This window comes from Python bivittatus, unplaced genomic scaffold (assembly GCF_059951505.1).
Source record: "Python bivittatus isolate LINGU-HERP-01145 unplaced genomic scaffold, Pbiv_v1 ctg000330_np1212, whole genome shotgun sequence".
Lineage (NCBI taxonomy): Eukaryota > Metazoa > Chordata > Lepidosauria > Squamata > Pythonidae > Python > Python bivittatus.
In genome coordinates, this window is record NW_028277058.1 from 20,214,302 (window position 1) to 20,242,220 (window position 27,919).

Consider the following 27,919-nt stretch of genomic DNA (forward strand, 5'->3'; position numbering starts at 1 on the left):
GATTTTTAAAAATATAAATATTTTAAATAAAAAAATAAAATCATGCTGAAGCCTCCCTGGCTGCCTACCTTTCTCAATCTGAGAATGCCCAATTGGAGAAGTTTCCTCGGATGTCTTCCTCACCTTGGGATTTAGCTGAACTATGGGAACTATGGGAATGGCTGCAGGCCATTGAACAGATATTCATATTCATACACGTTTTGCCCAACTTACAACTGAGTAAGTACAAGAACCACGAGACACTATTTTTTCTTTTGAAAGAAATTATGAAAGCATATTTAAGTTCAGAGAGAACTGATTTTTTATGCACAGTATGAATTTTCTTACATATTTTGACAAATTGTACAATGATCAAACTTTATTATTGAAGAAAAAAAAAGATAAAGCTGGAATTCCTGATATCTTCAAGAATCCTGTATATGTGTTGGCCTCACACCATACATATCTGGGCTAAGACAGCTGCTTTTCTCATCTTAGAACTTAACACACATTTGTCACCCTCTCCATACTGGAATCCTGACCCTACATTGACTACTCCTCCCACAGCTGTTATCAGTTGATTTAACACACACACATTCCTCCATGCTTGGTAGCATAAAGTATCATTGTTTGCACATTTATTTCTGTGCTGGTGAAATTATGGCTTTTGCTATAGAAACAAACCTATACGCTGACACTATCTTCCTTTCTTCTTCAAGAGAGAGCAAACCTCTCATTAAAAACTGTAACTAAATTCTAATGTTCTCTTCCCTCCCCTGCCAGCTGTTTACCAGCTTCATCAGTCGTCTTCTGCTCTGAACTATGCTCTGCCCAGGAAAATGTGTGCTTCTGTGTATACAAATATCTGCAGTCAGTGAGGCAAAGAAGCCACAAGTCAAGAGGAGGAGAGCTTTTCTCCTTGCCTTCTAAGGAGGAGGAGTTTGCTTTAACCATAGAGATAGAGCCTATTAGTATCGAAAGAGGTTTCTTTCCATCAATCTTAGCGGCTTTCTTTAAAAAGGAACACTGAGGACATAGAGTAGTGAAACTGGTGATTTTGGAAGGGAAGTTCCATTCTTTCCTATTATCTCTTGTCGCTGAAAAACTGCAATACAAAACACATTTTCTTTCAAATACATTCTCCTCTTCAGTATTTCTTAGTCTTCAGTTAAAGCACTTTCAATTTTGTTTCTCCTTAAATAAAGGTTGGTAGCCTAATGTTTCTCAAATGTCTTCAGCTGTAACTCCCATGCTTCTTAACCAGAATGGCCAATAGGGATTATGGTAACTGTAGTCCATAATCTGTGACAGCATTCCATTTCTTCCTTCCCTTTCCTAGTGGCATCTCTATTACCATTCATTACTTTCCTATTCTCTTCTTTTCCTGGGTGTTCTCTTCTCTCTTGTACAAAAGGAAAGAATGCCTGGGTGGAGGAAACTTCTGAGAGGAGCTGGACGGCATGTAAATTGCTATGTCCCACTATTAGAGTATACAGCAAGTGACAAGGATCTACTTGCACCAAAGGCCATGGTGAGAAACAAGACTAGAGAGAAAAGGCTGAGGTTCCCAGCATATTGGCTCTAGGTGAAGGGTAGCCTCTGCTTGTGTATTAAACATGAAGGAGGGAGCTGGCCAGCTGAACTCCTCGGCCGGGGAGGGCTGGTGGTGGAAGGACCGCCGAGCATCGCCATTGCTGTGCCTGCTCTCTTCCTCGCGCTCCCCTCCCCGCTTTTCAGAGGATGAGGAGGGGTTGGTCACTTCAGCTTCTCATCCAAGCGGAGAACAGCTGCAGCCCTCGGTGGGAAGGAGGAGGGCCCAGGCAGGCCGCCGGACTACAGCGCTGTGGGGTGGAGACTGTTTTTGGCGGAGCTTTGGCGGAGCCCCAAGCCCGTTTTTTTGAAAGCGAAAGTGTCGTGGGCGCGCAGAGGCGTCTGAAAGGGCTTGCGCGACTGCGTGGGAGGAGAGGGCAAAAGGAGAGCGAGGAGGGGGGAGGGGAGAGGCTGGCGGTCTCCGTGCCCGTCTCTCCGAGTGGAGGGAAGAGTTGTGTGTGTGTGTTTTTTGGGGGGGGGGTGTTTTCCCTTCTCTGTCCCTCCACCACTGCTTAACGTGAGGGACCCGAGATCCTGGAAACTGGCGAGGTGATGTGTTTCGGGCGGGGGGCGGCGGCGGCGCTCCTGCTGCTGCCGCCGTCTCTGGAACCGCTGGAGAAGGAAGACGAGGAAGAGGCGGCGGCGGCTGGGATCGAGGATAGCTGCTGCCCGGCGGGCCCGGGGTCGGCGGCGACGGATGCCGCGGAGGAACGTGCGGCTGGCTGGTGTAGGTGCTCTTTTCTGGAAGACGGCTGCCTTCAGGAAGGCGGTGGGAACCGCCGATCGCGGAGGCCGAACCACAGAGGCGGCGACGATCCGGAGAAGTCGCGGCAGCCCTGAAATGTATTCCCCTCTCCCTCCCCTTCAGCGGCCATGTTAACCACCAGGAAACCGTCTGCCAGTGTTGCGGGTGCTGGCGCCGGAGGAGCCGGTGGGGCCACCTCGGCCGCCGCTTGCCCAGCCGGTAAGTAGGGAAACAGCTAGCCCGCAGCCGAAGCGGATCCGCGTCCTTGCCGCCTCTCCCGCCGGGATCCCCCAGTCCCCTCCTCCCGTCCCAAGGCCAGAGGTGGCAGAGTCCAGAGGGGGTGTGAGCGCGCGCGGCGTGTCTGGGTGAAAGAGGAATCAGCCCCCCCTTCCCCGGCTCAAGAGCCTCTGCCAAAACGTGCAGCCTTGAACGCTTTTAACCCCCATTTTAAAATCTTCCGGAGCTTCTAGTGACTGACAAGCTTTTCGGTGTGGGAACTGGCAAGTTTAGGTAGACGTGCCAGAGAGAAGCGCTTCTTGTACTGGTTTTGTTTAGAAGTGGTCTAGCAGGGAGGGTTGTGGTTGGGGGAGCGGAGGCGAGTTCTTGCGCTCCCTCGCAAGAGGCAGAGGCGAGGCAGCGGGCAGGCTAGATTGGATGAGTAAACCTCCTCCATTTGTGGCCAGGCTGGCGGTACAAGCGTGGGGATGTGTGCCACGCAAACCCATTTGGATTCCCGTTTACGCTTCTAAATGCTGTGGGTTAATCATGAATGGAAGGTTTAGCTGGTTAACAAGCGACAGCTTCGGCCCTTATTGACACTTGATGCCCCCCACCCCGCTTCGATGCCACGTTTGGGATCAGCCCCTGATGATCCCTCAGACAATATTGCGATGGCAGCCGGAGGAAGCAGAGGAGGGGCGCTGGGGAGGGGACAACTTCGGCTCCTTTTCATTTCCTCTGCCGATCCCCCTTGCCTTCGATCTGTACCCTGCTCGGTCCCCCGTCATTTTCAGCAGGTCTCTTTTGCCTCCCTCCGCAGGGAGCAGGGGAGGAGGAGAAAGTGCCCGCCCATTCCAGTCTTCCCCGGGGATCGGGGCCGGAGGGACTTCCTGGACGGGCGCTGGGACCGGATCGCCGTCCCCCATCGCTTTGCCGCCGCTGAAGCCCAGCAGCGCAGCCCACACGGTGAGACTGTGGGTCAAGGGAGGGGGATTGGAGACATGTATGGCTTGCAAGGGGACGAGGATTATCGCTTAACCCCTCCATTTCTGCTGCTCCGCCCTCCGTTTCGGATCAAAATCCTGCGCCGGCCCCTTAAGCCCCCTTCCCTTCCCCTTCCCTTCCCTTCGTTTCCCTCGCCTTCGCCATCCCACCCCAGTTGCTCCTCCTCTCCCGGGTATTAATAGCAATAAATGTGCTAGGTACAGTCAGGCTGTCAGCCAGCCTGTCTGAGTAGGATCTGTGAATGAGTGAGCGAAGGCCACACCAGCTGGCTATGGAGGAGCCCTCTTAATTATCCCCGGCATGTCTCAACACGTCTTGGTCCTGTTCCCCGTCTGGTTTCAGCAGGTATTTGGGTGAAGGAGAAGGAAAGGCAACTTTTGGAGCCAGTTAGGAATTTTGTCCCAAGAAACTAATGTGCAAGTTAGGTGAGGGAAGTCAGTGAAGGGAGACTGAATTGCAATTATGGTAGGTTCCATGCTGCTGTATGAGGATGTAAATATGAGATTCCCTGTCTTCCTCCCTGGGAAGAAAACCGGGAGAGTCATTTGCAGGAACTGCTACTCATACTTCCCACATGAGAAATAGAGAAATCTCTGGGTTATTGATATCGGCAGGGCTAATGCAAACCATTTGAGCTCTGTGGAACTGAAACAAAACAAGATGATAAGTTGCTATGGCCTGGACAACAGGTCCTTGTAACTACTGAGAAGCCAAAGTATATGTGGGTAGTATATATATTTTTTTCTAGTAACATTCTTTTTCTTTATTAATAAGTCCCTTAACATTTCTGTTCATTCTGTTGTGTGGTTAGTTCTTTCTTATAAAGAAATGACTTCAAAGGCCACTTCATTTTGTGATTAAAAGTACTTTTTCCCAAAGTGAAAAATTAAGGGTATTCTCTTAATTATCAGACCAACTCAGAAGGATTGCCTGTTTCCAGTGGTACAAATGGGCAGCTGAGTGACCCTTACAATTTAACTAGGGAACTGGTGTTTCTTAGAGGCATTATTTCTAGAGCTGTGGTTTCTCACTTCCATTCATTGCCAATCTACTACTAGGGATGGAGCTACCCAGGCATGGTGATCTATTTATGGTAACTGAAGAAAAATAGACTTGAACATATAACTAGCTTGGTGGATGTTATTTAACCTCAGCTTTCAACCTGAAACACACACACACACACACACAATTTGCACTTTATATGAAAGGATCCTATATATTTAATTCAAATAACAATTGCTTTTTGGGAATGCTCATAGATCTAACTGGACAGCATGAGTTGGAAGACAGTTACAAATGCTTCATTGTCACCAACATCACTACTCCTAAAATATCATAAGATTTTAGGAATTACATTTATTTATAAATGGCAGTTCCTTTATCTGAAAGCCCCCTTTTCCCCCAATATGTATGGAATACTGGTTGTTGCTGTGGGAAGAAAAGGAAGGAGAGGGCAATCTACATGGTTAGGGACTCTTTTTATTAGCTTACATGTTTTGGGTTGAACACTTATCCTAAAAATTAATAGCAGAGTTAATCTGGTAAAACTCTGATGTAATAAGAGCTTGTTACAACAAAAGAGAGAAGTTATATGGATTTATATATTACCATTGCACTGGTTTCACATGTCCAGTGGCATTCAGATGATCAGCTTTAGAATCTAATTACATTACCATGCACTTATTGCACCAGAGTGGTGCACATGTCATGAAGTGACTACAGATAATTAAGAAATATTGTGTCATCATGTATAAGTAGATGTATAAGTGTATGCATATGACAACCAGTGTGGTGTTGGACTGGCAATGGGGAGACTTATTCAAATCTATCATCAGTAATAGGTGGTGTTGTGGAGAAGAAATGGAAGGAGGGAGAGCTATATGTGCTGCCATAAGCTCCTGGACAAAAGACAGGATATAAATCTAACAAAAACATTTTTTATTAAATGTACATGAACAAGTTATGCACCTATTGCATAAATCCAGTGAAAAGGCTATAGCCAGTGCACAGCTAGTTATAAGCCAAATCCAGTAGGTCTGGATAATTTTAATTCAGAAAGAATAAATATGTTGGCTGCAATGTTAAGGATGGGAAACATGTAGATATGAATATACTCTTGATTTTCCCATGTTTTCTTAACTGTCCCAGAATCCTATCATGGTCAGAGTTTTCTGTAAGAATCTTTCTGAGCTATTCTCAACCTCTTTTCAATATGTCTAGTTCATCTTACATATTAATCTGATCAAGTTGATATATAATGTTTGCCCTAGATATGCACATTTGGAAAGGCTGATATCACAGGGATATATACTATGAAACACAGAAGTCCCCTCACATAAAGGTAACATAAAAAGTTTTGTCTCTTTAGTGGGATAGGTCCTTCTTTGATTTGACTCATAACAGAAGACTCTTTGAGAGTTTGAAGATACAATGGAGGATTTCTCAGATGCCCAAGCGAGCACATGTGAGGAAGTGTATGTACCATATAAGTGTTGGCTTGTGCTCTGTATTTATGGCAACCTGTGCCACTAAGCAGATGTATGGATGGCTATTACAAATGGAGCAGAGTCAGTCTATACAACTTCTTTCCAACTGTTAACCATCTCTGTTACAATAAAACTGCAACTTAGTTCATTGAGTTGCTCATCAGGTTTCCGACTCTTCCATTTCCTTGTTGCTGTACTTCCTGGCATGCACTTCTAATTCAGTTCTTTTTTCCTACTTATCTTGATCCAATGGACAGAACCCCATGTTTGGACTCTGGTAGTTGGGGTTCAATTAAAAAGTTGGTAGGTAATTTTTGACAAGTCCTTTTTTACCTCAGTCTATGCTTTTACATATATAATAAATGCCTATTAAGATGTTGTAAAGGAAGCATTTCATTATTCTAAATCAGAGTGTTTCTGACTGGAAGTCACAACTTAGTCTCCCAATCTATGGTAAAATTTCTGGTGAAATCCTTGGAAGGAATGGTACTGAAAATATTTGGCCTGGTTTTTAGTTGATTTTTCAGGGGAGGAACTGGGAGAAGTTTGCTTCATAGAAGCTTTTTACCCCAATTTATTGCCCGCAATAATTTTACCCTGAAAATTACCCGCAAATCAAGCAAATCATGTAGTAAAAAATAGGCCATTTTGTTCCTGAATATCAGTAGCATAATCTCAGATCCTCTGAGACCACAAATGGGAGCTGAGTGGTTGCAGATTACCCACCCCTGTTCTAAAAGAAGGTAGATGATGATTATCACTACTACTACAGTTACCACCAGTACAGCTGGCTCAGGAAAGTTACAACAAATCCTATTGCAGCTCCTACTCTGCCAGATGTCTATATTCTTGTTTTTTGGATGGATCATTATCTCTTTCTTCTTAGCTGTTTTTGGTACAATGACACAAAGATGTCATTCTGCATCTATTTGTTTACATGGGGAGTTGTCTTAAACTGATTCAGATCACTGGCTCATCTAGCCTAGTCCTGTGGACATTGATTTGCTTCAGGATTTCAGTAGCTGCCCCTTCCAACACAAAAAACCTTGGGTTCTTCTGCATTCAAACCAGGTGCTGTGCTCAAATAATGACATCTCCTATATTCTTTCTTGCTCCTTGTGAATGCTATGGTATCTATTTTCTCTTTGGAGAATTTTATTGTTTTATGCTCATTGTTCTCAGTGATGTTTATGAGAAAAACTTGTGTGAAGGTTATTCTTTTTGAATGCCACTGCTGAGGCCTGTCCCTCAATCCTGAAGGAGTTTCTTTCTTCTCTTTGTCAATGTACCTTCAAATCTGGTTACTTCTAGGACTAATGATACATTATGGCCATAAGGGCCACCATGGATGGACCCTGTGCTAAATAGAAAAACACTTTAGCCACTTCAGGAAATATTACATGCATGGACTTACTCTAAAATCACACTTTAGACTTACTCTAAAATCACACCATAAGGCCCAACCATTTAAAAAAGAATGCTGTGTGACGGCCATTAACATGGAACGTGTGACCTGTTACTTTGGTTGAGGATATTTTGTGCTGATTGTCATCTGTTGAGGTAGATGTTCAAGTTGGAGGTGAGGGGTAGAGTAGAGAAAAGCTGTCAAAACCATACTCTTCTATTTCAACAAACTGTACTCAGCCCTCAGTAACAAATCTGCAATGGATCCGGATTGTAACAAAAGAAAATAAGGTAGACTTTGTCTAAAAGAGCCAGTTTGATGTAGTGGTTAAGGCATCAAGCTAAAAACCAGGAGACCATGAGTTCTAGTCCCGCTTTAGGCATGAAGCCAGTTGGGTGACTGTGGGCCAGTCACTCTCTCTCAGCCCTAGGAAGCCGGCAATGGCAAACTGCTTCTGAAATCTTGCCAAGAAAACTGCAGGGACTAGTCCAGGCAGTCGCCAGGAGTCAACACTGACTTGAAGGCCCACACATAGAGAGACTTTTTTTAAACTAAAGTCACAATATTCTGTAATTCACAGTCCAAAAAGAAATAGGTTATTGAGATAACAACAGCAACAACAATAATAATATCAACAACTACCACCATCTCTGATCATTGTATTGTAGGGCTGGTGGGAATTTGGTACCCAAGATTATGATGAAGTGTTTCTTTCCTAAATCTCATATTAATACTTGATCACTTGTAGCTTTAAGTCATAGTTTGACTTGTTGCTGTTTATTTTGACCTGAATGTAGAAAGAAAGAAATCTTATAAACTATAGAGAATGGATTTTTACATCAGCCAAAGCCAACCCAGTCACAATGAGTCTTAACATTATTCAGTCTAAGCAGATAACAACTCCTCACCACCTTGTTTTAAATCACAATATGCGTTGCCAGATTATGTTTTAATTTGATTTAAATCATGATTCAGAACAACAAGGACAAGGATTAATTTAAAATGTATGCAGGCAGCAACAGTTTTCCTATCTAGAAATGTGTATGAAAAAGAATATATAATAACCAGTTACTATAACAACATATTGCAGATTGCAATGAAATAGCACTTCTATACAACCTAAAAATGCAATCTGAAACTTTTGGCTTTAGATCATCTAAATTTAATTTAATATTGTTTGCGGAGTTATACCTTCTTCGAAACACAGAACAGATTTTGATCCTGGGTAGTAACTGTGATAATCTTTCTTTTTCTATAAATGCAAGGATAGTAAGCAGTACCATTTAGGATTAAAGCCGTAGTCCTATGCTTCTGTATTCAGAATGCCCATTGTTCAAAGTGGGATTTATTTCCAAGTGAATATGCATATAATTAAGCTATAACAATTGTCTAGAACTTTTTAGAGGCAGGGAGTAGTGGAAATGAGCCACATAATATTTTTCCATGGGAAGAAAAAAGTGAATGTTTTTCATTTGGCTGGTAGAGTTATATTCATAATCTGAGAACTGAAAACTACAAAACTGGCAATTAGAAGGTATAAACTAGGAGTACACAAAAAACATCTAGGATAATAGATTATCCTAATATTGCTTTATTGTCACTTGGTTGGGTAGGAGATCACAATCTATTTATCAAATAGGATTTTAACATAATTTTATTCTTGTTCAGTTTTTCCTTTGTATCGACAATGTTCTTTTCAGGGATTCTCTATTCCTTTATCCTCCCATTTATTTTTCTACCCTATTCAATATTCAGTGATATTCTGTTTCTAGTAGGCCTTAGTGGGCTGTTTCCAGGTCCCCATCTCTGAAGGGAGAATGAGGCATGATGATAAATCATTTATTTATTTATTTAAAATAAATAATTTACTACACTTAACCACATAAATCATTTCATCCCCCCTGCCCCATCGTTTTTTTCCATTACATAGAAAAGTTAACTGTTTATTACACGTTCCTTGTTCAGTCTGTAGAGATTGAAAGTGGACAAATGTTTTGGGTTTGAATTGGAACAAACCAGTGCATTCCAGGGGTTCTTCCAAATTGTTTGACAGGACATCCATGGTTTCCCAGGTCCTGGAAAGCTTTGATTGTTCTGAGTTTAGGCAGGCAAATAGGGCAAGGCTGGTAGATGTGCCCGCCTCCCCTCAGCAGCTCCTGGGATGGTATAGCCTATCATCTTCCCAGTGCCTCCCTTCTTTCCCTCCCTCTCCCTCCTCCACTACCCCCAGTGCTGTCCCAGTGCTGTCCTACTGGCCCACCTCTCCCCAATTTTCCCAGCACCTTCTCTCCCTTCCCTCAACTGTGTTGCATATCCCTGCCCAGCCACCCTGCTCCCAGTCTTCTCAGCAACTTCCTTCATCAGCTCTCTGCTGCTGCCATCATTGCTGACACCAGTGTCCCAGCATACCCTACCCCACCAGGCTGCCTGCCATTGTACTTCCCAGCACTTGTGTCCTTCCCCTTGGCTCCCACTGCCAGTATCGCAGTCTGACACATCCCTCTGGCCCACCCCCTAATCTTTCTGTGCTATCCCTTCCCTCAGTTCTTCCTTCCAAACCACCCACGTTCTTGGCTTTTTCCTTGCTCCTCACACCATTGCTCCTGGCCTAAGCAAAACAGTCCCATTATGTTCTGTGCATGAAAACATGCGTTTTCAGTTCTTGATCAAACCACCCGAAAACAGCTGTTCTGGTTTGGACTCCTTCATGCACAAAATGTTTTGCTCTCCCTGGTAGAGAACAGAAATGTGTTTAGTATTTTTCTTTGTATAAAAATTCAGTCATATTAATTTTGTTGCGCAGATTACACAGTTTTTTGGCCCATTATATTAAATTCCATTTTTTAATTTTATTTTAAAAGGAATCTGATTAATTTTTAAAATCCAATTATTACTTAGTCATTTTTTAAAAATAAAATCCTTTATATATGGTAAAAAAAGTCCAACTACGAATGATCACAGTGTGAAAAAAAAAAGAATCTCCCTTGCACACTGGTTATATACACATATTACCTTATGCTATTGTTTCTTTTGCCCTTGTTAACTGAATAAATCATAGTTGCCTGAGTTCACACAAATCACCGAGCCATATATTATAGTTTACAAGTTATAATGATTGGTTTACAAGTTATAATGGTTGGTTCACTTGTGCTAACCCATAGTCACTCAAAACTCTGTTATAACTTATATGTATGTCAAGTCATAGTCACTGAGTTTTCATATTGTGCTAAGCCACAATTTGTTTCAATCTTAGCACATTGAGTAAACGCGCATAATTCTGAGTCATAGCCCATGGTTTACTAAACCAAGATAATAAGGCAAAAGGACACTGAAGTATGGCCTACACAGTACATGAATCACTTAGTGCACATTCATTTAAACCACTTAATGGTGGTGGTGATTATTACTGATCTTGTTGAATGGAAACTTAGCTGTGTGGCAAAAGACTGGTGGAAGGGAATTACTTGCGTCGTCCTTCCCATGGCACCCCTTCCATCCCTGAAAATTGTACATAGGGTTTGGGAACAGTGATGAATGGGGAAGGCAGTGGAGTGATGTAGGGGATTTTCCAAAATTGACCCAAGCACAACTTTTGATGGTGTGTCACATTGGACTGACTCAGTGACTGCTATTGGAAGGAAGGGACAAGGAAGTTCACTTTCATTGCTCCATTGCAAGTGCCTAAATTTGGATCCAATCCATATTATCATCATCATCCACATCATCATCACCATCATCACCATCTATATCGTGTGTTTCCTCCAAGGTGTTTCCTCCTACTCTATAAGGTAGGTTAGGGTGAGAGCTAGTGACTGCCCCAAGCTTCATGGCTGAGTGGGAATTTAAACCTGAATTTCCTTAGCCCTAATCTGATATGTTTATGTGATGTTAGTCATTCATTCTAGGATGCAACATAATTTTATTGGGTTAAGATTTTTCTCATAGCTTTGCTTTTTGTGGCCCATTGTGGACATTCAGGAAGGGACAGCATATTTGATTCAAGCAAAATTAGTCATATTTTGGTCCTACTGAAATCAGTGAGATATGTTTGTCATTTCATTGGGACCAACATGTGATATAGTCTGGATCAATTTCCCAGCACCTTTCAACATAAATATTTTTCAAGAGAAAATGGTTGCCTTTGCAAATCTAGAATTGACAGAATGAAGTTGACAGTTCCTCTGTATAATCAGTTGTAATTTCTAGATTATTGTGTCATTTAGGATAGAGATGGTTGATTTGCATTTTTGCATGTAACTGGGTAACAAATGGGTCTTTGCAGTGCTTTTGAGTTGAATGGAAAAAGAAGCTTCCCAGGGCACACGTAACACTCATCAAAGCAGCTGCACTTTTCCCTGTGCTTATGAGGCTACTCTCTGCAGCTGCAATAAGATCCCAGGAAAAGATTAAGTTTCCCGTAGGTGCTATGCACACTTGGAAGCATCTTTCCCCTTCATATGAAAAGCATTCATAGCCCTACTAGTAAGGTATTTGAAATTGCAGCACATTTATTTTAGTGGTATTTGGAAAGAGCATGTATCAACAGCAAGCTAGCAATACAAATTATAGGGGTTGATCTATTTTTTCCTGCTTTGCACTTATATTTATCAGAAAATAAAATCTTCTGATCAGATTACATGAAAAACATTATGTTTAATGACAGTAGTTAGTTTAAAAAAAAAAAGGAAAAGGAAAAGGCATGGAACATCCTGCACCATCCTAGGCATACTGGAATATAATTCAGATCATCTCCAGCTAAGACCATGTTGGCTGGAGATGATGAGGGATGTAGTCAGTCACATCTGGATGCCACTGGGTTTTGAGAAGACTTAAATACACTTACTTAAAAGGATCAGTAAAGTATTTCTGACAGGACAAAGGAAAATGACAGAATCAATCTTTTTGTTTTTGAGTACCATTCCATGGGAAGACAGAGAAAGAAATCGCTGCTCGCACATACATAGATAACAGCCGAGTTAAACTGCAATGAAAGATGTTTCATTCGTTACCATATAGACACTGCTACACGACAAGCAGCATAGTTGCAACTAGCTGCTTTGAACCATCCTAGAGAGAGAGAAATACCTTGTAGAGGATTTTTCAATAATTTTGCTGTGTTTTTTTTATTATTTCATAATTACCAAGGCATGATCCCAATTATATAATGAGGGATTCTTTGCCACAATGTTTTTTAAATAGATTGCTGCATACAGTCACTTGGGGGTTGGGAACAAAGGAAAAAAATAACCAGAAGATTAAACTGGACAATTATTCTATACCAGCCATGCATGAAAAACTTGTTATATCTGAATGAAACTCTTTAATATCTATGCATTTAGGGGAGATCATACAAAAATGATAGTATCGTATTATGAATTTGTAATGTCATCTTATGACTTATGATGACAGCATGTGTTTTCATTGGGAAAACCTCTAGAAAAAGTCATCTGTACTTTGGAGGTTTAATTAAGCTAGGGCCCGAGCAGTTATGCATTTCAATTTACTAGCTATTAGTGGTTTCCTTTTGATAATTAAATTTGGGGAAAAACACTGTTAAAGTCCAGTAGAAATGCATGGATTGATTTCCTATCTCAGTAGTCTATGCAGGGTTATGGTGGGCAGTCCTACACCAGCCCTTAGCTTAATTTCAATTTTTTTTGCAAGAGTAATTTATCTTTTCTTGACAAACTGCTGGAGAGAGAGAACGAAAGAGGGGATCGGGTGTCAAGAACAGAAATGAAAGGGAGAGAAGGTAAGAAAACAGGAATTACCTTGACCTGTTTTAGGCACTGGCCTCATTAGCTTTGTCCCCCGCAACAGTACCTTCTGGTTCTTGATGGATTATTGTTGAGGAATATACCTCATCCGTGCAGATATCTGTTTTGATAACTAATCAGAATCTGTATCATATTATATTCAAACATGAGCTTGGAGAATTGTAATAGTTCACATATTCCCAATCTCTGTGTTAAGCAGCATTCCTCTAACTTTATCTTTTTTTCCATTGCCATTAAAAAAAAAAAAAACATTTTGCATTTCCTGAACTTTCTCTCAATTCTTGTGTGGCTAGAAGGGTTCAGTGAGATTTTAGATTTCATACAATTTTCTAACTGGGGTAGTTTGTGTATAGTGGGATAGCATAAACCCTCTTGAAAACCTCTTTGCATGTATTGTAAAATCATGCAAATTATAATGCTATGTGGAGATTGAAGCAAAGCAGATCCACTGAAGTTTTTAATGGAATTATTGGACTTTATCATTAGTAGAAAAATCTTATGCATTTTACTGAACATTTACCTCACAGTTTCATTGTTATATACTTCTTATGACTGTGGCACTGCATAAGAATAAGTATTTGGAGACATGAGATATATAAACCTATAAATAAAGACACAGGAACATATGCTCTCCCCATGCCAACTTTGTCTCCGCAAAAGTAATGTTATTGGCTTGGGTTCAACACTTGCCCAGTGCATCCATTAGAAGCACTTTTGTATGTTCACATTTGTGAGAGTGAGTGAAAAAAATACTTGTCTTCAAAATAGAAGAATAGTAGTTTAGCTTTTTGTGAAGAAGTGAAACTGCCTTAACTCATTTCTGGCAGCTGGTGATCCACCCAGAGGCATGGATGGATAGTTTAGGATTCATGATTCAGCATACAGTTAGTGAGTATGTAATTAAGTTCCCCTTTCTTATTCATGTTTCTAAAAGTAACAAAAGCTTTTTTCTCTGACATCTTTTCAGAAGATCTTTGTTCTGGAGGAGTGCGTAGAAAAATCCTGTAAGTCCTTTATCACCTGTGAATTATTTGTGTGCTTGCTTCTATTCAAACATTTCCAAACAGCATCAGTGGAATGAAATTATTCATCTGCTCTTTAGGACTCTAAAGTTTAAAAAAAGAAAAACCAAATGGTTTTATTAATCATCTGCTTCTGTTTCTCAAGAAAAGTAGTTTTGAAAGCAAGAAAATACCAGGAACCAATGTTTTGTTTGATCGTGCTGTCTCTCTCCCCCCCACCCTATCCCCTTTGTTATGCATGTATTTATTTTTATTTATTTATTAATCACATTTATATGGCTGTCCATCTTACACAAAGCAACTCTGGGCAGTGTACAACAATTGAATAAAACAGCAAATAGATAAAAACAATCATTATAAAAGGATAAAAAGTAATAAATAAGATTATCAAAAATTTTTAAAATATACAAACCTCACAGAGAGAGCAAGAATATCAATCACAGTGGAGCCATCTAACAGTGTCTCCGGTTCCCAAAGACCCTCAGGCCTGATAGCATAACCAGGTCTTGAGGGACTTCCTAAATGACAGCAGGGAAGGGATGAGCCTAACTTCAGGAGGGAGAATGCTCCACAAAGAGGGAGCCACGGCAGAGAAACCTGCCTCCAGGGACCCACAAAATGCAAGTCCCTGGCCGATAGAACCCATAACATGCCTTCCCTACCAGATCTAATGGGATAGGCTGATATAATCGGGGAGAGGTGGTCCCTCAGATAACCCAGCCCCGTGCCATAAAGGGCTTTAAAGATCAAAACCAGCACCTTAAATTGGACCCGGAAGCAGACTGGCAGCCAATGAAGCTTGCAAAGCAGAGGTGTAATATGTACTCTTCTAGGAGCACACTGCCTGCACTGCCGCATTCTGCACCAATTGAAGCTTCTGGATACTCTTCAAGGGCAGCCCCATGTAGAGCACATTACAGTAGTCCAATCTGGAGGTGACTAAGGCATGAGTGACTCTGGGCAGAGCCTCCTGATCCAGGAAGGAGCACAACTGGCACACAACACAAAGCTATGCAAAGCTCTTGGCCACAACTGCCATCTCTTTGAGCATGAGTTGTGAGTCTCAGAGGACCCCCAGATTGCACACTGGGCTTGTCTGGGGAAGTGCCACCCCATACAGTACCAAAGATGGCATAGTCCTAGAATTGGTAGGACTCAAAACCCAAAGCCAACTGTCAGGGTTCAGTTGAAGTCTATTGTGCCCCCATCCAGATCCTCCCAGCCTCCAGGCATCGGGATAAGGTATTCACAGCATCACTTAATTCGCCAGGGGCAGAGATGTATAGTGGCGATGGATGAGCTCACCCAGCGGTCTCATGTGGATATTAAATAGGAGAGGAGAGAGCACCAAACCCTGTGTAACCCCACGTAGTAGGGGCTGAGGGTGGGACCTCCCCTTCCCAATCACAATGTATAGATGGAAGTATGTTCTGATTGAATTAATATCAATAGAAGAGAATATATATAGCTCAGGGTTGAACTGTGGAGTCCTTAGTGCTCTCTGAACTTGGTTGTTTGCTTGCAGACATTTTATTACCCAACTAGGTAACATCATCAGTGCTAGTGAGTGTGGGATTTGCTCCCTGTTTATAAACCAAAAGACCCAGTAGCCCAAAAAGAAAAATCAAGAGTCATCTACAACGTACAGTGTAAGGACTGTAATAGCCACTATATAGAACAAACAGGCAGAAAATTAGAGCGCATCCATGAACACCTAGCAGTCAGAAGACACAATGAAAACTCCTTAATCTCACAACACATGGACAGACTCAACCATAGTTTCAGCTGGAAAACTGTGAGCATCCTAGACCAAGCTAAATCCAAAAATGACAGGGAATTCCTGGAAGGCATTCAGACAAACCAGCCATCAATAGACACATAGAAATAAACCATATTTATACATCATTCAAAAGAGATTAAAAAGATAATATTCAAATAATTAAAAAGCTAAGAAGAAAACAAAAGACCAGAACACATCCTCTTTAGCAGCCAACACCCAGATAAGCAGGGATCAACACCAGGCAAACAAGCAGAAAACAATACCCCAAGCAAGGAACTACCAAGGAGAAAATCACACCCCCACCAAACACTGGCAGGGCAAGCAACTGTATATAGACAGGGAACAAACCCCACACTCACTCGCACTGATGATGTTACCTACTTGAATTAATATCAGTTGAGAATCTAAGTTTGTTTCTAAATGTATTGTTAATAGCAGTCACTTAAGTACAAAGCTGAGCAAGCCCTACCCCAGGGTTGAAAACTTTGGGCCTCCCAGACATTGTTAGGCTATCATTCAGATCATCCCTCAGCACTGGGAGTTTTATTCCAGTAACATCTGGAGGGCCCCAAGTCACCTATCCATGCCTTAAAAGAATCAGGTAACCAACAAGATAGAGTTTTTAGAAGATTCTTAGAAAGCAGCCATGGCTCCTTGTGCCCTTTCCTTGAGACTCTGTGGGGTGTATTTCCATTGCAACATCATCACAGATGCACAGCACACCACCTTCTCCATTTTACTTTTGTTTTACAAAAGGTGCTTCAAAATATGGCGGTTCCTCCCCAACACTCTTGCTATTCTTTCAATCTTGTTGCCTTCCCCCACCCTCCTGGAGAATGTACCTCTTAAAAACCTGGGTCCTACTCCCTGTATCCTTTCACAAACTGTTGTCTTTCCTCTTAGTTATGCTGCTTCATCTGCCATGTACTTGGAGGAAAGGTGATAGTTTTGCTTTGAGCATTGGGAAGAATAGTAGAGGCATCCTAACACAATAGGGTGATGCTGCATCTTACAATCTAACCAGTTGTTCAAAGTTTCAGCTCTTTTTGCATAATGGAGTACCCTCCTTATTTGGCAGAGTTCCTGTGAAAGCTGATATATATACACATACACACTCACATACATACATACATATATACACACACACACACACACATGTACGCGCGCGCGCACACATATCAGTAGAGGAGATGGCAAGAGTAAACTGGGACAGACAAATTATTTTTCTGTTCTTCCCTTTGTAGTATAGTCTTTTGCAACAGCATGTGAAGAAATATGTGTGAATGAGAGAGAAAAGAAAAACATGTTATATTACTATGTGTATGTGTGTTCCAAAGTGATACTCAGGAGCCCTATTTCTAAGTTGGCAGTGTCCGATGGAAGTGAACTGTAATTTTATGGTCTTAATGGCAGCAAATCTCACTGGGATTGCAATGAAATCAATAGATTTTGCTAACAGATCCAGGTTATGTAATAAAAGTGAGATAGTAATATCTTACTAAATAGTAAGAAGTTACTAAAGATTAATCAGTGCAAATTAATTATACATAAGCACATTGCATGGGCCAACTTTAATGATATTACTGGGTTTTTCTGTGTACAAAGATTATACATTTAGCCATTCTGTCATTCAACATGTAAACCATTTTATAGCCAAAGCTCTCAGAATGATGAACATCATTTTGAGAATATACTTGTAGAAGTAATATGTAGCTTAGAAGAGTGTGTACTGGTTAATTTGAAAATGATGGCAGTTCGATTGCTGTGTGTTTGCTGTGATCCAGCCCTTTCTTGAACTGCCAGGATAAATAGGAATTCAGCAGTGGCCTAGAGCCAGATGAATTACAGACTCTTAGCAGGCCATCAACTCACTAGTCTGTAGTACTTTTATCAGTTCAAATAGTTTCTGTGCTACACAATCCTTGTAGTCACATGCAAGTGTGAAAATGAGGCAATATGCCATGTGTAAGCTCACTTTCATACTTAGAGTTAAGACTGGAAAAAATTGTTTTCCTAGACAACTGATACATTTTTATTTAATAAAGAAGAGATTCTGATACAGAACTTGCGGAACGAAGTTCTGGGTGAGAATGGAATGGGAAGCATATTCTCAGACTTGGACCCATTTAGAGAGAGAATTCTATTCTACCCACAATTGCAGGGATAAATGTTGACAAAGATTTGGATGTGTATATTTTTAAATCTTTCTAGCCCAGAGTTCTTAATCCTTGGTAGATACTGAAATTATTCCAGACATCCTAACTTTGTGGGAGTATTGGGAATCATAGTCAAATATAACTATTAGGGAAGTCTACTGTATTGAAATTAATCTGCTTGTTGATGTGTATCAGACTGGTATGATGCATTTTTCACCACTCCCACCCCCAGATTATTTTAACCCCATTTATAGTGCCATTGTTGAACTTTGGGTATGAATGAGAACTGCACCAGTCAAGCCTTCTTCTCCTGCAACTTTAGTAGCAGGTGAAACATGCATAAGGGAAGTTCCAAAAACAGCAGTTGGCCTCTCTTAACATTTGGAATAACAGAGGTACAGTTTGGTACAGAAGAAAAGTCCTGGTATGATAAACCAGGAGATTATAGCTACTTGATAAACTCAGCTGTGTATAATTAACCTAATATACCTGTATTAGTCATCAGCCATAGCTCATGGGGATGGTGGTATATTCATCGTGTAATATGTGATTCTATGTTTTGTATGGCAGTCTGATCACATTGGCCGCTAGTTCCCGTTTTGCCCTTATGAAATGATGTCAGCATAACGCTGCCTTTGAATTTCTAAGATTTCAGATATTGAGCTGCTTTTGGAAAGTCGTAGAAGAAATAGGGGGCTATTTGGAAAATTTACAAACTATTATATTCACTGGATGCTCTTAGTTTTTCACATGCTCCTTTCATAGGTCTTCTTGCCTGTGTGGTTTTGCTATGTGTATATATTGTTGTGCAGGTGGTTTAGGAAGGATCCATACATAATATAGGATTTAGGGTAATTTTGAGTTTGAGTTTTTTCTCCATATTCTTTGATTCAAAAGCATGTGTTATTGCAGCTCAAAAATGTGTTCTGTGATATCAATGAAAGGGTACTACCTTGATTTTTTTATATGGGAAAAGATATTCTGGCCATCTAGTTTTTATAGATTAGAATTTCAGTCCATCTTCAGAACTATTCTGCAAATCCCAGAATTCCCAGTCAGCTTGATAAAATAAAGTTGCAATTCCAGATTATCTGGGAGAGCTAAATTGAGGAAGATCAGATTAGTAGTTCAGAAATGGCAAGATATATTGAGTTGTGAAAAACTGACATCCGTGATATAAAGAAGTACACATAAAAAAAAAAGGAAGCTTAAGAAATTAAATGCTGTTATTTCTGATGTAAACTAACCTGATTTGAAACTCCTGGACTAAAATGTGTACAGTAATTATCTTTCTAATTTCTTGTTTCTGTGAATGTTGTGATGCAGTTATCTTAAAAACAGGCACCAAAATATACTGAAATGCAATTTTTTTTGGCTGAAAGATGATTATAGATATGCATTTTGTGAGCAGGTATTTTAAACAATCTATATTTAAATATTTCTATATACATTTTCATATGGATTGTTTAATGGACAAATGGACATATGAATTACCACATTGAACAATGACTCGGAAGGAAAATTGATTGAGTTCGCTGTCTATAGTTAAAACTATATTTTTATTTATTTGTTCTGTAGAATTTATAATGGGAGTTAATTTGGATTCTTTTTGCTGAAGAGCTAAATGTTAATGTTAAATGTCTCAAATTAATTACTAACAATGTGATTGTGGGATACCAAGCCAGTGGCATAAGATATTTGAAGTATAATGGATTGGATCTAGATTTATCCTTTCATGGAAGAGACTGAGATCTATTTGAAGTTCCTATGAAAAGAATAGGGTAATGTAGACAGTTCCTCCAAAACCTTTAGGAATGTATCCATTACTGTTTTGGTGTGTTCTCTGATCCTAGAGAAGCTTTTGGGCAATCACAGAGAGTTGTCTTCCTCTAGCAGAAGAATTGCACTGGTGATCTGGATCATTAGTGGTCTCAATGTATAGTTTAGGAAAGGGAAGGACATGTAAGTCATATAGGTCCTGAATTAATTTTCTTTTCTTTTTTCATAGAATTTGGGAACCATGTCAGCCTGCAGTTTTTTTAACTAGAAAATCATGCTTTGTATTTTAGGTTGGTGGAAATAAGCACACCATGAATGAGCATCTACATGTTACCAGCCATGGGCAGATCCAAGTTCAGCAGCTCTTTGAAGATAATAGTAACAAAAGGACGGTTCTGTCCACACAACCAAATGGGCTTGCAACAGTAGCAAAATCAGGACTGCCAGTGGTACAAGATAGACAGCTTGATAGCTGTCACAGGCGACAGGGGAGCTCCACCTCCTTGAAATCTACTGAAGGGTCAGGAAAGATAAAAGCTACTCCCATGACTCCTGAGCAAGCAATGAAGCAATACATGCAAAAGCTAACCGCCTTTGAGCATCATGAGATCTTCAGTTATCCTGAAATATATTTCTTGGGTCCAAATGCAAAGAAGAAGCAAGGTGTCATTAGTGGTCCAAACAATTGTGGATATGATGATGACCAGGGATCTTATGTGCACATACCCCATGATCATATATCATATAGATACGAGGTTCTTAAGGTTATAGGAAAAGGAAGTTTTGGACAAGTGGTAAAAGCATATGATCACAAGACGCATCAACATGTTGCTCTGAAGATGGTGAGAAATGAGAAGCGTTTTCACCGCCAAGCTGCAGAAGAGATTAAAATTCTGGAACACCTTAAAAAACAGGATAAAGATAATAACATGAATGTTATACACATGCTGGAGAACTTCACATTCCGCAACCATATATGTATGACATTTGAGTTGCTGAGCATGAACCTTTATGAGCTCATCAAGAAAAATAAATTTCAGGGCTTTAGCCTGCCTTTGGTTCGTAAATTTGCCCACTCCATTTTGCAGTGCTTGGATGCTTTGCACAAAAACAGAATAATTCACTGTGACCTTAAACCAGAAAACATTCTGTTAAAACAACAGGGTAGGAGTGGCATTAAAGTGATTGATTTTGGCTCTAGCTGTTACGAGCACCAGCGCGTCTACACGTACATCCAGTCGCGTTTTTACCGTGCTCCTGAAGTCATCCTTGGTGCTCGATATGGGATGCCAATAGACATGTGGAGCCTGGGCTGCATTCTCGCTGAGCTCTTAACAGGATATCCTCTCTTACCAGGAGAAGATGAAGGGGATCAACTGGCTTGTATGATAGAACTCTTGGGCATGCCTTCCCAGAAACTACTGGATTCATCAAAAAGAACAAAAAATTTTGTGAGCTCTAAGGGTTACCCCCGATATTGCTCCCTTACTACCTTGTCAGATGGTTCTGTTGTGCTTAATGGTGGCCGATCCAGGCGGGGCAAATTGCGCGGTCCCCCAGAGAGCAGAGAATGGGGGAGTGCATTGAAAGGATGTGATGATCCGCTCTTCCTTGACTTCTTGAAACAGTGTTTAGAGTGGGATCCAATGCTGCGCATGACACCCAGTCAGGCTTTACGGCACCCCTGGCTCAGGAGACGTTTGCCAAAGCCTCCAACTGGGGAGAAGACATCCGCAAAAAGAATAACAGAAAGCACTGGTGCTATCACATCCATTTCCAAGTTACCTCCAACTTCAAACTCAGCTTCAAAACTGAGGACTAATCTGGCACAGATGACAGACGCCAATGGGAATATTCAGCAAAGAACAGTGTTGCCAAAACTTGTTAGCTGAGGTTTAAATAATCCAATGCTGTTTAAAAGAGAGAGAGAAAGGGAGAGCAATTATGTCACTGAGCCTTATTCACATGAAAAAGAAGCTCAGATTTTTATTTTTATTTGATCAGTAACTTTAAACATTTGTATTTTTTCATTGATTACTTTAAATGTGTTAAGCACGGTTTTGATTTTATAAAAACAACATGGGGACAATGCTTTAAGTTTTTACACTTTTTTAAATGAAATGTTTCTCTTGTAAACAACAATTAGCCTTATAGAATTAGTATGGCACAATGATGTGTCAGTGGCAGGCCACTGGTTACTATCCAAGGATAACATTTTTAGCTAGGTGTGGAAAGAAAGAGTGAATGCCTTTTCCCCATCATGACTTTTCTTTGGAGTGAATTTTACTACTTTTTATCATTGCTTTTGTTATAGCAGTAGGTTCCATTCCTGTAAGCATTTATCCATATTTTCAGCGATGATCTAGAAAATATTCAGGGTTATAAGTGAGGTTTTGCATGGCTGTTTGTAATTCTGTCCGTAGTATGGATAACGCCACATAATAATTGTTAAAATACAGCATCCATAAAGGGCTTAATTTGTGCTCCCACAACCCCTTTGGCAGTTCTCTATCAAATATCCAGGACGAAAAATATTGGAATTTGAAGGAAATTTTCTAAAGGTGCAATATTTATATTACAAAAAAAAAAAAAAATCAAAGCTGAGCTCATTCTGCTGTTTGGCCAATGTAAGATTAACCATGAACCAAATAGCATGAAAATTGTGCTATTTGGCATATTTATGAACCTCAGAGAACAGTCCTGTATCTGTTTACTTGGAAGCAGTTTCCACTCCTTTAATGGAAATAGAGGTCAAGAGCTTAAATACCTTAGACTGCAACTCAACTCAAGAAATAAGTCCCCTGAATTAAGTTAGGCTTATTCCTGAATAGACAAGCATAGAGACTGTGGCAGAGCGTTTGAGTCCCCGTTGGCAGCACAGATGGAAGAGAGCAGTCACGTGGGAGGGGACAGATCAGAAGGATAGAAGGATACTTCTTGCATCTCTCTGCCTCCAAGAAGGCTTATTGGGAAGAGGCAATAAGATCCTCTGAAGAAGATGGGAACATGCTCTAAGTATACTTTTCCTGTGCCGGTAGGAACATTTGGATTTTTCAGAACAAATTGTGTGGTTCTCACAACATAGCAGCCAATGTGACTCTGGGTAGCCACAAAACATCAGTGTATATGAAAAGTCAAACATAGGGGGATATGTTTATCTATCTCCCATCCCTGCAAGATGCTTCCTATCACTTCTGTTAACCTTCTTCCCTCCCCTATGTGGATGACCCCAATTCCAAGCTAAGCACTGTATTTCAATTCCCCATTCATTTTTGTTTTATAAAAAAAGTTTATGGGGCTATAAAACTGAGAGACATTCTTGTAAATAAAGATAATTCTAGAGACCACCACTTTGCAGCATGCTAGTTTTAGGTGAGACACAGAACTGCTGGGCACCAAGGAAGGAATGTGTGGGTGAATTGATGCCTGTGGGCACCCTACAGCTTGCCCCTGCTCTAGCTGCAGAATTGTATCTTGAGTTGGGATCACATATATGTCTGCAGCAGCCTTGCAATTCTCAAGCTGTGCCCTTCAGATGTGTTGGTGGTCATGCTGGCTGAGACTTCTAGGAGCTGCAGGCCAGTACATCCTGAGAGCTCAGGCTGGGGATAACTGGTCTATCATTTATCCAAAATTACTATCAATTCACTTACATGAACACATTCATATTACATGAATGCATAAAGCCTTGTCTTAATTTTACTCATTTCAACACTGAAAATATTTCATAGGAATGACTGGAGTTCCCAAATTTCCCATTTTTTTTTTTTAAATTGGGAAAAAACACAAGAAAAACCAAAAGCAAAACATCTTTTTACCTCCTCCTACATTTCTGAAAGGTAGTCTGTACTGGGGTGATAAAGTCAGACAATTTTTGAATGTGGTTCCAACACTGCCAGGCTAACTAGCCATCTGATAGCCAAGTAGCTTTGCTGCTCCTGCTGCTTCTCCCAGATTTTTGGTTTAGTGATACAAGCAGCAAAGATGCTGTGACAAAAGCTTCGCTTCCCTTCCCACCAGACTGTATAACTGCAAACCCCAAAATTAAATGAAGCAGTTCTTTTCTTAAGGCTTTGAATACTGAGCAGCATCAAATAAAGGACAAGGTTAATTAGTCCCAGTAAACTAAAATCTTGTGTTGACCTATATATATGCTTAGTTTTATCCTGTTCCATACTTAAAACTGAAGTTCAGATATGAAGGGATGGAGAGGCAACATCGATTTTGCTTCAGAAACAATGCAGACCAACTGGATTATTTCTTGCCAAGACTGAACAAACACCCAATGTATTGGCTTGTGTTCATTGTATCATCCAGCTACAATAATATCCCCACACTTAGCTTACAACTGATACAGGTCAATAAACATGTTGTGTGTATGTTCCCAGAGTCCATATATTTTCCCTGGGTATAGAAAAACCATTGTCCCACAAACCACCTCCAAATGGAAAGTGAGGAAAGGACAGCGAGAACACTGTTCAAAAACTTGGTATGATTTCCAAATACAAACTCATGGAAAGCAATACAGTTGATGCTGGACTTTAAAAATGCAAAAACATGGCATTCATATTTGGGTTCTTTAGTGTTCTCCTACTTTCTTCCTGCTATTTGCACCTGAAACTATGTTGTGGCCTTTGCTTTTCGAATAAACATTGTCTGGAGTACATGTACATGTCTTCCAGGTGTGTACAAAATTCCACACATTTCTCTGGGAAAATGGGGTGACTTCCCCAAAATGTGTACAGCAGTGTTTAAATCTTTATGCACATAGTATCATTATTACTTCAATATTTCAAGTATTTTGTTACTGGAAACACCGGTGCCATCTCACTGTTTCCTGCAAAATTGTATTATGTAGCCTTGTCATCAGCATCTGGACTTGTTAACTGCATAGTGAAGATGATGTCTGAGACATTTTATTAATGAAATTGCCTCTGTTTTCTTCAAATTATTCCTTCAGAGAGACCATGCAGTCTTTTCAAAGTCCTTTTTCTAACTGCTGAGTGGTAAAACAAAATTTTACGTCTTTATGCTGTAGAGCAAATGAAGAAGTGGGAGAACATTAAAAGTGAAGTGAAAGTGTCTGATTTACATATTTACTCTATTTAAAAAGCTTACATGGAGAGAAAATCCAAATACAATTGCAATGTCAAGATGTTCTTTACCATGATTGTTAAAAAAATATTAGATTTTATGTAGAGCAAGGGATACAGACTTTCAGGGGAAGGCTGCCTTGGTTTTTGAGTGGAACCCTAGGGGCCACATTCCAAAAAGGGTCTGAGACAAGGAAAATAAATGAATATATTACGAATGTAATATAAAACTACTTAAATGGCTAGATTTACTCCCTTAGTACTTTTATTAAATTCATTTTAGTTCAATATAAACTACCCAATTTCACAATTAACTACGAAGTATGAACATTGATTCTAAAGTACAGAAATTCTTGTTGCGTACAAAATTCTTTTTACATAATCACTGATGCATGCATTTATATGTACAATCACATATGCATCCTGAGCAAAAGGAGTTTCTCATACTGCCTGGCAAACTGCTTATAGATCTCTGTTTTCTCATAGTGGAACGCTGGGGTTTGCAATTAGAATAATTTCAACTGGAAACTAAGGGGAATGGGAATCTTAACCAGATTTCTTGCCCAATAATCCAGGCCTCTGATGGAATATGAATTTACAAGGGCTGATAAAGCTGAAATTGCCCTTTGTTAGGCTGAAGTAGATGCCAGAAGCCTTTATACTGGTGGCTGTTCTGTTTCCAAAGTCAAATCAGAAAGAAGGAAGTGAGATGGATGAGGACAGGTATGAGTGACTAAAAGAAACCATAGCCTTCTCACTGACCCTGTCTTCTCATTTTTCCTGGCCATTACCTATCTACTTATTAGGAGAAACAGGAAAACACATCCAAGGCAAGCACTCCCCCCCCCCCCGCAAAATGGATGGGGAATGAGAAGGAGGGTAGCATGTCAGTGACAGTTTGCAGGGATACTGAGAAAGTACACCAATGGTCTTCAGGGTGTGAAATCTCACAATTTTGGCTGTCTAGGAGCTAAGTTGATTTATTATTGGCTCAGCTGTGGTATATGACTAATCACAACCAAGCTGGTCTTTTCACTTGAAGCACAGCAATTCCGCAGAGCTTGTGAGTGGTCCATTCTTCCGCTGGTGGGAACTCTTGACTCACTCCTGACTCCTCCTCTCCCTCCCCAGGGTTCAGCTGGTGTAACATTGTTCTCAGCAATTCAGTATGGGGGAAGTGACTACCAGACTGAGATTTCCCACCCAGGAGGAATAAAATATGATTCAGAAAAGACGTAAACTTCCTTTTCAATATCGTTTTTCAAAGGAAACAAATGTTACTAAAATTGATGTTACATATGGATTGATAATATTTGAAGAGGGTTGAAAGGATTGTGGATGCTAGCATAATGACAACTTTCATTAGGGTGCAGAGAACTTCAGTAAAAGTTATAATTTGTTGTTATGCACAAATCTTCTTGTAATAGTTGTGAAAATGTTTAATTGCTTAAAGCACGGTCCCCAGGGAGTCGAAAAGTTTCCGGTTAGTTTATTTACTTCTCATGCAGATTTTTCGTTCAAAACAAAGAAACAAAAGCAACATGTTTTAGTGAGCTTTTACATTTTGGAAACAGGCATAAATAAAAAATGATGAATTCTCAGGAAATACACAAACAAAAACCTACTTGCCAAAAATATACCCTATTGGGGGAAGGGGAACCTAAAGAGGCCCTTTTCTCACTATTAGTAATTTTGGCTCGAAAAGTATATTTATTCATTTTTAACAACTTCAATGATCACCTAACATTTGATCTCCCTTTTGTGTAAATGCAGCTTCTATAGTGTGTGGCTATGCAATGTTTGTATATTAGTAAAAGTGACATAGGGTCATTCATGATATATCATATGATTTGTTGCACACTGTGGCTCTAATAGTAATTTCCACTGACCCATCAGAACTGAGATTGAGTTCATACATGGGCACCTTCCCATTCACTTAAAAGCCAAGGCAGTTCCCAGATGAAATGTTATACATAGAGAATTGCATCCTGAAATTAATGAGGAGATTTCTACCCTGATGATGGTTTTATCAGCACAGGACTGCATTTCTGTGTAAGGTGTCCTGGTAAAGCTGTAGTTTTCTCCCAATAATCCAAGAAAGCTCATTCATTGTGCTGAATAAATTGCTGCATCTATTCTATTTTTACCTGAATTTGAAGATGTTAACATAAATTACACAGAAATTGTTCACAATATTCACGGGTTATCCATGAGCTAAATCCACAAATGTAATCTTTTTTCAGACAAATGAGATTTTAAAATGCCAATATTGCATTTATGATTGACCACGTTCATAGTTGCTACCGGAAACTTTTTGGCCAAAATATCATGTGCAGAATCATAAACAAAAAGGTTTTATCAGAAATATAACTTCCTATATGCTGTAAAAATAAAACACATAATAGGTAAAGAAAAAGAGGTAGCCATGTTGCCATTTTCAGTGACTTAGGTGATTTTATTGTACCATTATTTTTTAACTGGGAAAAGGAAGTGAAGTAGGAAAGGAAGAAAAAGTTGCCTCTTGCTTTGACATGATTTTGTTTCTAAGGGGTTTAACTAGCTGGGGTGATGCATTGGCTTGGAAACTTTGCTCAGCATCATATGTTACAATTGACTGGGGACATCAGAGCATCTTTGCAGATTTAGTAATGGCACAGTCGTGTCTTGTCTTTGGCTGCAGTCTCATTTTACCCAGTTCTTGCACCACAAGTGGGTTGGATAATTTGCATCTTCAATGTGTTGGAATAACCAGGGGGCAACAGATGTGCAAAAGAATCATGGAGGATAAAGTTGTGCCCTTGATATTAACAATGTGCCTTTTGTTATAAACAATGCCATGTGATGGAGCATGCAATTTTGTCTCTTTAACCCTCTGAATACTGT

At 40.3% G+C, this 27,919-nt stretch overlaps 1 protein-coding gene across 4 annotated transcripts; it reads left to right on the forward strand.

The window, feature by feature from the left end:
* The first annotated feature begins 1,412 nt into the window (after window positions 1–1,412).
* On the forward strand, window positions 1,413–27,765 carry DYRK2 (dual specificity tyrosine phosphorylation regulated kinase 2). Of its 4 annotated transcripts, none has more exons than XM_088141802.1 (3): window positions 1,413–2,533; window positions 3,354–3,499; window positions 20,234–27,765. In XM_088141802.1, the coding sequence occupies exons 1-3, from the start codon at window positions 2,443–2,445 to the stop codon at window positions 21,833–21,835; spliced, it is 1,839 nt and encodes a 612-aa protein (XP_087997928.1). In that variant the 5' UTR covers window positions 1,413–2,442; the 3' UTR covers window positions 21,836–27,765. The 4 variants fall into 4 exon arrangements, with proteins under 4 accessions (XP_087997928.1, XP_025023549.1, XP_087997929.1 ...); XM_025167781.2 differs by lacking the exon at window positions 1,413–2,533 and adding an exon at window positions 14,174–14,210 and having other exon boundaries at window positions 3,360–3,499; XM_088141803.1 differs by lacking the exons at window positions 1,413–2,533; window positions 3,354–3,499 and adding exons at window positions 3,601–3,883; window positions 14,174–14,210.
* The last annotated feature ends 154 nt before the right edge of the window (window positions 27,766–27,919 follow it).

Excerpts from the sequence above, each read along its gene's own strand:
- DYRK2 (XM_088141802.1), top strand. The coding sequence starts at position 2,443 with ATGTTAACCACCAGGAAACCGTCTGCCAGTGTTGCGGGTGCTGGCGCC. Across the intron at positions 2,534-3,353 it reads GGCCGCCGCTTGCCCAGCCG|GGAGCAGGGGAGGAGGAGAA; the intron begins GTAAGTAGGGAA and ends CTCCCTCCGCAG. Across the intron at positions 3,500-20,233 it reads CCAGCAGCGCAGCCCACACG|GTTGGTGGAAATAAGCACAC; the intron begins GTGAGACTGTGG and ends TTTGTATTTTAG.